At 44.4% G+C, this 15,268-nt stretch overlaps 1 protein-coding gene across 1 annotated transcript in view; it reads right to left on the bottom strand.

The window, feature by feature from the left end:
• MAMDC2 (MAM domain containing 2) overlaps positions 1–15,268 on the bottom strand; it is a 135,947-nt gene that overhangs the window by 70,791 nt on the left and 49,888 nt on the right. Inside the window, exons 3-4 of the mRNA XM_028117377.1 lie at positions 2,935–3,203; positions 1,391–1,475 (exon numbers count right to left, since the gene is read on the bottom strand). Coding sequence (XP_027973178.1) covers positions 1,391–1,475; positions 2,935–3,203 — 354 coding nt within the window. The remainder of the gene's footprint in view (positions 1–1,390; positions 1,476–2,934; positions 3,204–15,268) is intronic.

Raw genomic sequence — 15,268 nt, 5'->3', positions numbered from 1 at the left:
TATGATCTCATCAGTCCCCGCATTATTCCTACGAGGGAAGCATTTTATATCCATTTTGCAGGTGGAGAAACGGAGGCTGCGGGGCGAGGGGAGTTGAGGAGCCAGCAGGTGGCGCTGCAGCAGGCCCGTCGGACTGGTGGGTGGGCTGTCCGAGGCGCACCTGCCGGCGGGAGGGAACTACCAGGGGGCGCATGGGTCTAATCCCACTGTATCTTCAGAACATGGTCACGTTTTCTTCCCTCGTGCTTTCCTTCACTTGCCTTCGTATCATCCGTGGAAGGTCAAAACAGAGAAGTGAGAGTCAGGGAATTAGCAAAGGCTCTTTTTTATTCAGAATTGTCTTTGACTCTCCTTCCTCTTCCTCTCCACAGCCATTCAACCTCCAAAGGGCCGTCAATGCTGAAAAATCTCGCAGTCTCCCACCTTCTCCCTATTAGAGCCCAGCGCTGGGCCTTCGTTATGTCTGATCTGTAAGGTTACAACCACTTGCTGGGGGTTTTCCTCTCCTACGTATTTATTTTCCTCGTTTCCAAGTCCCCCATGGGGCCGCCAGAGTCACCATGTGAGGACACGGCCGCAGGCACCCCCCCTCCGCTGACTGGGAGCTTTGAACACCTGCCAACCACGGAAGCATCCACCCTCTTCAGCCGGGACCCAGACTCTTCCCGAAGCCTCGCTTGGGTCCTGATTCGCACTTGAAACACCCTCCTCAGCTTCTGGCCGGGGCCTGAGAACACCCTGTGCTTCCTCTGCCCTGGGCTCTGCCCACAGAGAGTTCTTCCCCTCCTCCCCTGGACCTGCACTTCACCGAATTCCCCTGCTTCCTGAAACCGCAGCTCAAATGCATCCCTGGTTTTAGTGCTGACCAATGTCCTGTGCTCCTCCTCCCTGCACCCCGCCAGCCTGCCCTGGCCTCCAGGAGTGCCCATCTTACAGAGAAATAGCACCAACGGCAGACAAATAGAAGCGGAGCGGCCACAGGGCACAGAAGGGGCCAAGGTGTATCAGAGAGAAATGGAGTAAAACAAGCAAAGAAAGGAATACGAAGCCTGCTTTTTTGGCTGAACCAGAGCTCACAGCAAACCGGAAATTATCTTTATTAGCATATGTTGAGGTTCAGGTGGCAGCTCAGGTTATAGTTGCTGCTGCTCCTTTCCCTTCCTTAACCCAGCCAGTCCGGGCAGACTCCAGCGAGCCTTCCTCCGCTTACAGACGGGAGCAACATACACCATTCAAGTGAACCTCGAGAAGCATGTAAGCTAGGGTGCATCATGCCCTGACTTCCATAAAACACCTTGCCTTTAGAATTGGTTCAATTCCCTCTGGCAACAGATTTTAGAAGAAGATTCCCAATTCACATTCAGATACAGTGAGGACAAAACCCACTTACCAATACAGTAGCCAGTTGTCACCTTGATTTCAAAGAGTGCGATGCTGGCCGTGTTTCCCTGTCCAAGCACACCTTCTATTAAAATCTGCATGACACAGGAGAAAGAAGGGAGTCAGGCTTCCCTAACTCCAAGGAAACACCGTGCTTCCCTGGCTCAGAATTTCACAGACTAGTCGGGAGCTGTTCAGCAATTCAAAGCAAGGCGAGATTGCTTGTCTCAGCTAATTGCTACTGGATACCAATCTCACCACGGGCTCGAAGAGAATGTGTGTGTGTGTGTGTGTGTGTGTGTGTGTGTGTGTGTGTGTGTACAAGGTGAGAAATGGGTCCAGTAAAAGCTTGGGGCCACTGTCTTCAAGTGCTATTCCAACCACCCCCTTCTCTAGCGCCTGTGGTGGCACCGGTTGGCTGTGGATGGGGAGGGTGGCTGGTGCCCGTGGGGAAATGCATTCTGAGAGCGGTCAGGGACTCAGGGCGGAGGCCTCAGCAGGAAAAACCCTTGGAGGAGGAGGGGGGAAGCACAATCTGACTTAGCGTTGGGAGACTCCACATGAGATGGAAGAGGCTCGTAAATCAACCTGTAGTTTCTGTATTGTTGAACAAATTTGGAAAATTTTACATAAAGAACCGAGGGGAGCATGACAATTTACACGGCTGATTTCAAGCTCTGCTGTGGTTCATCTTCGCTCCCGTTTCTGGAAGTATTTGCTTCTCTTTATGTGACTTCAGCCCAGTCTTTGGCAACTATGCTGGGAGATTTAGGATGTGCCCTACTACTGGGCAGACAGTGTGAACCAGAGAGCTCGGACCTCAGTGCTCCTTCCCTCAGCCCTCCCTCCTGCCTGATGGGATGGGGAGAGGAGTAGACAGCATTTCAGCACTTTTTAAGGGAGACAAATGGGATAGGGAATTAGGAATGGAGAACGTGTTCGTGAAGGCCCCATCCTTTCCTCCACGACACAGTCTCACTACATGTCATGCTTTGTGTCTCCTTCCCTGCTCCAAACAACATCCAGCTTTATGTTACAATGTCGACCTTCCTCTTCCAACACTTCTGATGCAACAACCTCCATCTTTGGAAAGGACTCAGAACATATCCTTTATGTATCTTTCCCTCTTCAAAGTAGCTCCACTTTTCCTTTAATGATAGTGAATGTTTTGTTCAATATTTGTAGCAAACAGATCATTAGGGAGATACTATACACAACTGAGAAAGAGGAAACAAAATGATCAGAAATGAGAATGTTCCCTAAAGCCCATTAGAAAATAAATTTCCATCAAAGAGGTTGGTTTAGGCTCCATTTAGATTCTCACAGAAGTCCCATTTAAATAGACGAGAAAGAAATCCGGGAAGAAGCTCTTCTAAAGAATAAACACAATATTAACTTACTAATTATTAATTATGACTATTCTTCTGGGACACATCTCTTATAAAGCAGCACATCCTAACATAGGAGATCAGTAACTTTAGTGGCAGAAATTTTCATACGATCTCAGAGTCGCATAATGCTATATGATAAGTCAGGTGCCTACAGTTTACCTACCTTGAATTTCTTGGAACTGTTTTGTAAATCCAAGCTGGCTATGAGCCAGCTGTCTGAAGGTTCCTTAGCAGACCAAAGCAAGCGATCAAAACTTTCATCTTCAAATCTCACATAGAGGTTCAGCCGGCTGGTGTCTGATGACCCTGGAGACGTGGTTATCTGGTAGACCAGTCGGAGACAGCTCCATTCCTCAGCCTGTAGGTCAGAACTTAGCAGCACAGCTTTTTCCCCCTGCTTGGCAAAGGAGGTGTCCACATAAATGTAGTGGCCTGGAAAGAGAAAGGAGCACCGGGAAAGGATCAACCTGCTGTTCACCACTCAGGGAAATACACAACTGTGGTCCAGTGAAGCTAAGGGCAGATACAGCCTGCTGATGCATTTCAATGGCCTACTGAATGTTGCCTAAACACGGGATCTCTGCCTTCTTGTGAAAAATGAGAAGGTCCCACAACACTGAGACCATGGTCACATGACACACGACTACAACAGGCTAGAGCTACGTGGGGCTGCCTCTTCAGAAGGTGGCATGGGCACTCCCCACTACTCTCTATTGCCCCCTGACACTGAAGCCAAGTGTCTGTTGCCTATTATCATTTCATACCAGGCCCATTTAGCATACTGCATTCATCTTCCTGGCCCTGATATGCATGAGCGTTTGAGAACTTCAGAACCCAGAGGAGCAGCATGCCTCTGCTGGAGTCAGAATACCTTGGTGGACTCAACCTTCTCTTTCCACAGCTCCCCTCATGCCCATGGGATTTGATCTGCATCCAATTTGCATCATTATAGTAGACTGAATTTATTTGGTTGCCTCAGATCTTGGGACCTAGGCAGACGAAGTTCACTGTCAGCTGATTTTTAAAATTAGGAATAAGACTCTCCTCCTCTAGACTCTTCCACAACGAAATCTCATAGTTTTGATAACTAAATGGAAAAGCATATGCAAAACTTGGAGGACAGGGCACTCACCACTTCTTATCCCCCACCCCCTCCTCCATTCCTTGCCCTCTGTTTGCTCCTCTCCCCTTCCCCTATCTTCCTGACGCTGATACGTGGTGCTCTGCTGGCTACACCAGGATATAAAACAAAGCTGCTATGAAGAACAGAACAAAACAGATTGGAAGCAAGAACTGTAACCTGAGCCTTCGGAATCTGACTCTGGTCAGTAGCTTCCTATAGCAGTCCCGATCTGCCTATGTGTCCTGGAGACCCACTGCCTGTGGGACCTGCACTCTCACGCACGCTCAGAGGTTCCCACATTCGTGGCCAGCATCTCACCGGCTGCATTCCATCCTGGGACCACCTCCCCACTCCTTGCATTTTAGGCTCCCCAACACCGAACTCTTGCTAGAAAGGCTCTGAAATTCCTCCTTGCTTTGCTTGATCTTCTTCAGCCCCTCCACCCATGCTCATCACCCCAAACGCCAACCCCAGCCAGGCCCCTGGGCTTTGTGGTGAGTCCTGACAGGCCAGAGGAGCCTCAGCTGATGGCCAGCCTCACAGTTAGGGCGCTGTCTTCAGGGAGCCTCGCTGGCCTGCCAAGGGTTTCAAGATCAACATCTGTCTCCAGTGGGTAGTCTTTCAACATAGCGACCACCTACCCAGTACAAATAGCAACTGCTTCTAGATGCCAACCCAGGCACCCCTGTGGGGAAATCTGGCCCTTGCTCTCACTGCCACGATCACCATCATTCCCTACACAGAGTGAACTCTCACTATGAAGCAGGTGCTGTTCTAAGTGCTTCACATGCATTTCCTAGCTGTGGGGCCTCCTGGGTTTGGAAGCACTAGGCCGGGGCTCTTGAGGACAACTCTTTTTTAAACAGAAAAGGCAGCTTCTCTGTGACATGAGGGAATATATAAGTGCCATCCTCATTTCCTGCTTTCTTCTACTGTCCCCATAAAGGGACTTGAAGCAGGCTGGTAGTGGGGTGGGCATGGTGACAAGGGGAGGTCCTGAGAGTATTTCAAACCTTTTCTGAAGAAGTAGAGAGTTGGCACATGGGGCAAGCAGAGGAAATAAACAACTCCTCGCTGTGTCCGCTGGAGTTTCCCATCCTGGGCCAACCCTGCTGCCCTGCAGGCTCAATTCTCCCCCTCCCTACTGCCTTTCCCACTTCTGGAAGGAAACAACTCACAGAAGTGGCTCTCAAACTTGAGCCCAGAGTCACCTGGGGGCCCTGTGCAAACAGATTGCTGAGCCCACCCTTGAGCTGCCCCACGTAGGTCTGGGGTGATGCTGCAATTCTAACGGATTGCATTTCTGAGAAGTTCTAGGGGATGCTGATGCTGCTGGTCTGGGGACATTTGAGAAGCAAAGATTTACAATATCTGCCAGAGAAATAGGACTCATTATTTAGACACCTTTAAAAAAAAAGAATTGTTTATTTATTTGGGGGGGAGGGGCAGAGGAAGAGAGAGAGAGAATCTCAAGCTGACTTCTGCTGAGCGTGCAGCCCAGCGCAAGGCTCGATCCCACGACCCTGAGATCATGACCTGAGCCGAAATCAAGAGCTGGATGCTTAGCGGACCGAGCCACCCAGGAGCCCCCTTTTGACACCTATCTATCAAAGAAAGGACTGGGTACTGTAGCATGTAGAGGAGGTCAGGAGACAGTTTCACTTGGAGGTAAAACTCAAAGTTAAGTAAATGTGTGCAGCTGCAGGCTCAGAGAGTCCATCTACTGGTGATTATCTTGATTTTTCAGTGACTGCCATAAAAAAAAAAAAATCTCTCTTGGAGCTAGAGTATTATGCTAAGTGAAATAAATCAACCAGAGAAAGACAAACATATATGAATGCACTCCTATGTGGAATTTAAGAAACAAAACAAATGAGCAAAGGGGGGAAAAAAGAGCAAGAGGCAAACCAAGAAACAGACTCTTAATAAAGAACAAACTGAGGGTTACCCCTGGGGGAATGGGGGAGAGAGGTGATGGGGATGACGGAGGACACTTGCTGTAATGAGCCCCAGGTGATGTATGGAAGTGTTGAATCACTATATTGTATACCTGAAACAAATATTACACTAGGTTAACTACCTGGAATTTAAATAAAAACTTTAAAAAAAATCTCTCCTGGTATAATCTCTCACTATATCAGATTTTATTATAAGCCTATGCTAATGCTCTCATATTAAGAACACTTGAGAGCACATACTATAAAAATATATTATTTAAAATATCTTGATAGTATACAGTATGAAAGTTGGTGCTATTTATTGAGAGATCTTGCTATCTCAGCCATAAGTGTTGGCTATTTCAAAATATTGGGATTTTGCATGTAAACATGTAAAAACTAGAGACCTCAAATTTCTTTTCAGGCCATGCTGTGTAAGTGTGCCTATTAATCCGCATTACAACCCACCCAGATTTATCTACCTGATTTTGCATTCACAGCAGAATAATGAATTTTTCCAGATCAGAGAATGAGCTCAAATGTTGCCCACCTCTACTAACACTGCCAAGCTCAAGACAGATATTCTTAATTAATTTCTACTTTTTTTTTTCTGCCTTGCCTGGATATAGCCTCAGAATTCTTCTAAACAGTGTTCCATGTAGCCACTTACCAATCAATCTGAGTTAGTACTGGAGTTGATATTTGCTTTATCCTTGTTAGTGGCTTCAGTGTCATAAAGAATTAACTTGAACTAATTGTCCTGTTAGAGTTAAACTGAACTAGAAGGAACATGGTAAATTTTGAAGAAGTTTTAGAAAATGAAGAAAGAATGAGGAAGATATTGATATCAGCCCTTCCCTGGACTCTCACTAATAAAATTGCTATTCTAGAACAAATTGATACTGTTTTTGGTGAGTTGTTTCTTCTTACTTTATTAAAAAGAATCATTTTACTCCTGAGTTAATGGGGTCTTCTTTGTGTGGGAAATATTTCATTTATTCTACACTCAATCTTAGCCAAAGGGCCGGGAAGTGATATATTTCATTTATTCTATCTGGATTGACATCTGGAAGTTAATCTTGAACATAATTTACACACAATAAAATTCACCCTTTTAATACAATTCAGTGGTTTTTACTATACTCACGAAGTTCTGCAACCATCACTGCTATTTCCAGAATCTTTTCATCACCCAAAAAAGAAATCCCATACCCATTTGTCCCACCTGCTAGCCTCTGGGAACCACAGAGTTAGTTTCTGTTCATTTGCCTTTTCTGGAAATTTCAAATGAACGGAATCATATAACACGTGGCCTTTTGTGACTGGCTTCTGTCACTTAGCAGCATGTTTTCAAAGTTCACCACACTGTAGCATGTATTAAAATTTCGCTCTTTTATGAGGCTGAATAATACTCCATTTTATGGATATACTGCTATTTAATCACTCATCAGTTGATGGACATGTGGGTTTTTTCTACCTGTTGGCTATTATGAATAATGCTACTATGAACATTTGTGTACAAGTTTTTATGTAACACAAGTTTCAATTCTCCTAGGTATACATGGAGGAGTAGAACTACTAGGTCAATGATAATTCTATGTTTAACTTTGTGAGGAACTGCCAAAATTTTTTAAAATGGCAACACCATTGACATGTCCACTAGGGATGTATGAGAGTTCCAACTTCTCCACATGTTCACCAACGTTTTTCACTGTCCATCTTTTGTTATTACAGCCATCCTAGTAGATGTGAAGTGGTATTTAATTGTGCTTTTGATTTGCATTTCTCTAATAATGAACGACGTAGTGCATTCTTTCGTGTGCTTATTGGCCATTTGCATGTTATCTGTTTTTTCATTTGTTTGTTTGTTTGTTTAGAGCGGTGGGGGTGGGGGAGGGAGAGAGAATCTTAAGCAGGTTGCATGCCCAGCACAGAGCCTGATACAGGGGGCTCAATCTTGCAACCCCAAAATTATGACCTGAGCTGAAATCATGAGGTGGATGCTTAACCAACTGAGCCACCCAGACATCCCAGCATATCATCTTTGAAGAAATGTCTGTTCATGTTCTTTGCTCATTTAAAAAACTGGGTTACTTCTTTTTCTCTTGTTGAATTATAAGAGATTATATATTCTAGATCTTATCAGATACATGTTTTGCAAGTATTTTTCTCCCCATTCTGTGGGTTGTCTTTTCACTTTCTTGATGGTATCTTTTGAAGAACAAAAGTGTTTAATTTTGATAAAGTCCAATTTCCTATTTTTGCTTTGGTTGTGTGTGCTTTTGATGTCACAGCCAAGAAACCATTGTGTAATTTAAGGTCATAAAGGTTTACATCTATGTTTTCTTCTAAGAGTTTTATAGTTTTAGCTCTTACATTTAGGACTTTGATCTATTTTGAGTTCATATTCGTCCATTAAATTGTTCTGGCATCTTTGTTGAAAATCAATTGAGCATAGGTACAAGGATTTATTTCTGAACCCTCAATTCTATTGCACTGATTTATGTAATAAATAAATACTCCCAATGTTGCGAGTCTTTGAGTAATTTCAAGCTCTTAAAAAGTTGATTTTCACAACTGTTGACTGTTTTCATGGCTTTTATGGGGACAGGATTTTCTGAAGTCCTCATTGCACCATCCTTGCTAACATCATTCCCTTTCTTATCTTTTTTAACCAATAAGAAAAGAAAACAATGTTCTGGAGATGTTAAAGTAAACACAAACAAATAAGAAAAAGGCAAAGAATGGCAAAGATCACATGCAGATTGGGATGTTGACTGAAGCATCAGGCCAAGGGTCTGGGGAGAGATTTATCGGCCACTGTGTTGGAGTCATGATGACAGTAGGGGAGCGAAGGACACTCTTCAAATACTGCTGCTTAGGCAATTTAAACTGATTTATAAGACATTTATTAGAAATGATAAAATCTTTACGATGGGTCAGAAAAGGGCCATAAACCTCCAAATAGATTTTTCTTTTAAAGTCAGCAATGAAAACCAATAATTAAACCACCCTGCCAAAAAGGTCAGGTTCCATGAACCCCAGGGTCTGAATGTCTTCTAGTCACATGCACGCATCAGAAAACAACAGAAAAGTCTGTTCTGTTTCAGTGATGGCAGACATAAAGGACAGAGTTCTGAGATCATTCAATTGCTAAACATATCTGTACAGCTAGAGCTCAACGTATTAATGACTTCTAATAGCCGGTGCACAGTGTGCTGGGTCTTAAATCCCAGGCCATCACTATGGCAGTAAAGGCCAGGACATGAAATCATGGGGGGCTTCTTGGTATCCCTGCAATTCTGTTTGCTGATGCATGTATTGTCCTTCAGGTGTGATGGTCATGCCAGGGTGACTGCATGGTGCAGCTGACCTGACCCAAGATTTATAAATCATAACCTTTGTTTAAAGTTTTATCACGCATAGGCTTACTGTGTCATCAGTTTCTTTATCTGCAAAATGGGAATAACAAAACAGTGGAGTCCTATTACATATACATTCAGTATTTGGGAAAGCACTTGACGTACTCAGACAAAAAAACCAAACAACCAACCAACCAACTACAAATGACCCAACCACTGTAACATATACATACATACATGAAATGAGTTCATACAAATAGCCACTACATAAAATCTATTTATATATTTCAACACGAAAAGGAAATCAGCTCTGTTTTACATAGAAATAATATAATATATAGAAAACCGCGCACACTGTACTCTACAATTTAAGGAAGTTTCAAGGGCAGTTTTGATGGTATCTGATTTTCACCTTTTGTGCCGACTTAAGAACACAAATTCAAGCTCAAATGAGATGTGACTTCCCATCTATAGTCACTGTAAGAACCCGATGAAAATGATGTCTATAAAAATGCTCTGTACACTGTAATGTTAATTGTTAGTTATTTCTCTTATCATCGGGGTGGGGGGGTCCTTTAGTGGTTCCAGAGATAGTAAGAAATCTATATTGCCTCCGTTTTGTCCAGTGTGGTTCAGAGACAATATGTGTTCAAGAAGCAGACCAGCAGCACCATTTTAATGCTGGTAGTGACAACAGTCTTCCCTCCATTCACCTTACTTGACCCTTCCATGTTGACGTCTGCACCTCTGTGCTCTTCAGCGCTGGGCCCCTCCTGGCTGCCCATCCTCAGCAGCTCCCGTCCTCACAGCTAAGCCACCCCGGGCTCTCACCCAGGATTACTCACCATCCAAAGTGGAGTTCACCACATTTACTCCTGGTATGATCCTGGGCGAAACCTCGTGACCCAGGTCTGATAATGACGCCTACGTCTCTATTTTGTTAGCTCTTAGGACGACGCACGTCTAACACAAGGACATGGCCTTCTTTTTGGCAGCTTCCTTCCTGGGGCTGAAGTCCAGCCCCTGAACTCAGGCAATGACCTTCTCACCAGATTTCCCGAACGCCTTACTACCTGCCTCCCTGGATGGGGTCCCGCCTGTAGAAGTCCATGGCAGAGTGGGTATGCAGTTATTTCTCCAGTCCAACACTGGTTCAAATCCCAATCACACCACTTACAAATCATGGCACTCTGAGCCAGTTACTTATACTACCTGACACTAGCTTCCTTCATTGGTGAAATGAGGATGCTAAAACACTGACTTTGCAGAGTTTCAAAGAAGATTAAATAAGGCAACATAAGTAAAGCTCTTAGTACCGTGCCCAAGGGCTTGTGGTCAACTCTTAATAAATGTTAGTTCTTATTTTTCCCAATATCCGATCAGCATACTCCCCCTAATGGCTAACCCATCTCATCATCCCACGGTGGACCTCACTAATACCACTGGTTCTACCTGCTGCCCATCGTTCCGCCTGTCTGACACCAACTCCCGCTGTTGCACGGGAGATCCATCTGCAGCTGTATCCATTCCTCTTCGTGCCTGCTCCACGGCTGTGGGCACACCTCAGCCCCTCCCAGTCTGTCCCATTCCACGGTCCAGCTGCGTTCTCTGCTATGACAATCATCTCCCAGATCTACCAGCTGATCGAAGCACTCCAGACAATAATGCATGCAAAGAACCTAGCAGACGTTCATAAGGGTTTTTGCCTATTGTGGGGAGAGGAAGCCTCCACGGAACTGCATCTTCAATTATGTATAAGCCATCAGCTTACATTTGGAAGGAGTCTTGCTTTCTTTGCACATCAAAGACTTTCAAAAAATTAAAAAATCAAATGTATACAAAATGCAGCAGGCATAGAGGTTCTCAAAAACTGTTGACTATGTTGCTGGAAAATAAATAGCATAGCATTTCTCAAATGTAAAAAAACTGTATTAAATATTTGGGATTGTGAATATCTGCTTTGTTCCTCAATCAGACTCACAATAATAAATAAATCTACTGATTACTTCTGGCAGAAGAATGTTCTGTTCTGAAAATATCTAAGAAAAATCACAAATTTCTATGGTTTGCATCAAGTGTTCTCAGCTTCTATTTCTAGATTTACCAGTATCTTCTGTGGTTTACTAAATCAATTTATGAATATATATGGATAAAAAACAAAGATCCAAAGGGAACTGACATTTGTTGTGTTGCAGGCACTGGATTCTTGACCTGTGTTCTTCCCTCTCAATCCTGACAGATGATCCCATCAGGCAGAATTTCCACTTCACAAGGGAGGAAACAGAGATACAAGAAGGTTAATTCAGTAGTCCATGGTCACAGCTAGTCAACCAAGGTTGGGCTCCAAGTCCATGCTTTGCCCCCTGCTCCACGCTGCCTCCAAATATTTCCTTGTCTGTCTCTTTATTAATTTATCTTTTCATACTTGTATTCATCTTCTTATAGCAGGAGAGCAAAGTTTTCTTCTTTTTCCTTATTGTGGAATCCTGGAGGAACTGATGTTTCTGTGTGGAAGTCCATATAGGCTTTTCTACACATACTCTTCATATTTGATAACATGATAACCAGATTAACTTTTTATTGTATTGCGTCGAATGTAGAAGGTTTTTAAACACATACAGTTTTATAAAATTAGGGTATGCCTTATAAGTGATCTACAGTAGTATACCTCCCCACCACCCACAAAGGATGGTAACAGATCAAAGATTAGAATCAATGCATGCAGAATAAGACATCTGTGCCTGCACTTGGATTAGTGACAGTGGACAGAGACTCTTCAATCTTGGGCTCGGAGGACCCCAGTCATTATCCCCTGTAGATACTGCTGGGGAGTGGGGACTGGGGCAACAAAGAGCCATTCAGCATGACGGCGACACTGGCAGAGACTCATAAGTACAAGACACAACCCAGAGTTCCAGCCCAGTGTCCTATAAGTATTTACTCACTTGCACTGAGGAGAAGGCACTATGTGTACATCTTATGGGTAATCCATTTCTATGCTATACTGAACCCCTGGTGTCAGACAACAGGGTGCTCTGTATTATCCAACATAAGCAAGTCTGCCAGACTTCCAACCTCCCTGCTGCCTTAGAAAGGGTCTCTCTACATAGTTTTGCAAGGCACATCTCTTTTCAGTAAGAGTTTTTGATGGGAATGGCTTCTCTTCTACCCTTTCCTTGCCATATGAGGTCCATAATAATGACAAGAGTTTCAAGAAACTTTTCATTCCCATTCAATAAAACTGCTCCAAACCCCTGACGTTTAGTTAGCGTCCATGCATAAAGAGATGAATGAGCTCTGAAAGGTATGCATTTAAATCCAAATCCCGCCAGAAAGCCACGCATTGAGGAGGGCTGATTTGTAGGGTGACTTTATAGGCAGGACCCACTTCTGAAATGTAATGGATAAAATGATCTATAATTGAGAAGAAGTGACTGGCATTTGCAGTCCGATTTTGGTCCCGAGTGGTAAGAAACCCCTCCCAGAATGAAACCTCTGATATAGCAGAGGCTCTTCTGTTGGGGAAGGTTTCAAATACTGCTTTGCTTTAAGAGAAAGGAAAGCCTGCATTTAAACAGCAGCTTCAAATTGCCATGTATGGGCTTTAGCACCATCCCAGTGGGCAGGGGGATCCCTCTTCCTGCTGTGGAAATGGGCTTTTTGGCTTTCCTGGTATCCATTTCAGGAAGAATTTCTGCCTCTCACCAGTGGAGCTGTGCCCCGGACTGCAGAACTGTAGAAACTTTGCATGCATGCATGCAGGGGCTGGAAGCCACCTTGCTGTGCACTGGTACTGGGAAACTTTCCTCCTCTGCCACCACTCAGCATCAACATGGAAGACACGGGGAGGCCCAGGGCAGACCTGCTGACCAGCGTGTGACCAGCAGCTGCCAACATGGGTCCTGGTTCTGGGAGAAGGCCATGGGGGCAGCTGGAGTCTTGCTTCTTCCTCTCCATAATTCAGCAACTCCTCCCATATCTGGGGTGTTTGGCCTTTGGGGAGTGAGGAGAATTTCCACAGGAAAATGTGGCACTTTTCACCTCAGAGATGGCTTTGTTCATAAAATCCTACAGGAGTGGCATTAACCTCTGTGACTCCCCTTGGTTGCAAAATGCTTTCTTCCTCTGTGTACCTGATACCCTCTCTCCTGGTTTTGCTCCTACCTTCCACCTGCTCTTCTCAGGCTTAAGATCTTCTCACCTTTGTCTCCTTAAGTGTTTGTGTGAAGTGGATGTGGGTCTGGTTTCTGTACTCCAATGAGTCTTTTTCCCCTATAGCAGGAACTGCCTCCCCACTATCCATTCTCTCCCACTTCCTCTGAAGAAGCCTAGCTTGATGGGGGCTGGGACTATACTGAGCCAGGCCCCTGCGACTGCAGGGCCATCCCTGCATGCAGAGGTGGCCAGTGACGAAGATCCACAGAAATGGAAGAGAACCTTGTTGGACGGGATTTCCAGGAAAGCTCCTTTAAGGATGGGCCTGACACAGTTGGCTTGTCTCCCCTTCTGAGCTGTGGATGCAGTGTGGTTGGAGTGGAGTTGCAGTGGCCATTTTAAACCCAGGGGGTCACTGGGGTGACCAACTCATCCCGGTTAGCCTGGGACTCTCCTAGCTTGAAAACCAAAAGGCACATATCCTGGGAGCCCTCTGAGTCCCAGGCAAACTGACAGTTGGTCACTCTAGCAGGTGACCTGAGGATGGGAGTCATAGCCGTGGTGGCCTGGCAGAACCACCAAAGGGGCTGGGTTCCTGCCCATATTGTGGGTTCCTGTGCCCATATTTCCTCGCTCACTCCTACACTTCATTCAGGACTTAGCTCAAGAGAGCCACTATGTACTGTTGTGCAGTGCACAATCTGGACAACTGTACATGGTGATCCTGTTTAGATACTGCTTTTTCCAGGTAATATACTTATCTGTATTCCTCACTAGGTTTTAAGCATATAAGGGCAATATCACATCTACCTGCCTCCTGGTAGGTGCTATGTTTTTAAAGACATGAATAAACTTCCTGATGATAGATTTCTTTTGTTATGTTTACATACAAAGGATACATTAAAAGTCTTTTTTATTATGGAGATTTCTCATTGGGTTTGAATTTCAATTCAATTTACTGTTATCCTAGGAAATGTGGCATTTAATGTGAGCTGTAATTTCAATGGCAACCCACACTACACTTAATATTTTCATGTATGCTCCTACTGTTAACTTCCCAAAACTCAAATTCTCATTATGTCAAGATACACAAAGGATTGTTAAAACACACAATTCTTTGCCTTTCTGGAATGCAGATTTTATGGGAGGCATTCAGAAAATGCTTCAGTGTGTGACATTTCTAGATTAAAGAGAGCTATAGTTTTATCAGCTTCAAATTTCGAGGAGTTCCAAAGTGCAGAGACCAGCAATACATCGGGAAGTGATGAGGTCAGCATTGCTTAGACTTCTCTAATGCCATCTTCGTTCCCCCTGACAACGGGGAAATTATTCACATATCCTGGCTCACACTGCAAAAGTAGTCTTAAAAGATTACAAAGCATTAAGCCCGGCAAAAGTAAAAATGAACGCCAGCAGGCAATCTCCAGTGTAAACAATCTACCAACATCCGAAACCACTACCACAGATGTTGGCTCCATCCTCCTTTGTAGGTTCTGGGAAGGGTGCAGATTTAAACTTGCTGGCCCCAGTGACAGTTTAAGAAGAGAAGTTTACCTTAGCAACCATCAACAGAAAACCAAATGATGAACCCACAGCGAAAGGTCATGGAATATTTGGAAAGGGAGCCGCACTTGACATGATGTTTAATAAAGAAGTATGAAAGCAGAAGAAAAGGTTGCATTATCTGATAGTGTTTGTTCTACCAAAAAAGTCAGTTCTCGGAACACATTTTCCACTACACAACTTGCCAGGTGGGGAAGATATTCCTTGGAAACTTAGGAAATGTGGAGGCTAATGACCTCAGGAGACCGCAGGTTACCGAACGCACTCTGGCAGGTCCCCTCAGTGCACCTGGAAGGGAGAAAAGGATTCTTCTTCCAGGGACTATGTGTTCATTTACAAGGAAATTTTCTTATTTTG

This window comes from Eumetopias jubatus, unplaced genomic scaffold (assembly GCF_037043125.1).
Source record: "Eumetopias jubatus isolate StellerSeaLion01/CBP00866 unplaced genomic scaffold, mEumJub1_p1.0 scaffold_15, whole genome shotgun sequence".
In the NCBI taxonomy this organism is placed as follows: domain Eukaryota; kingdom Metazoa; phylum Chordata; class Mammalia; order Carnivora; family Otariidae; genus Eumetopias; species Eumetopias jubatus.
Note: the sequence above shows the minus strand (reverse complement) of the source record. Positions and strands in the feature narration are given on the sequence as shown.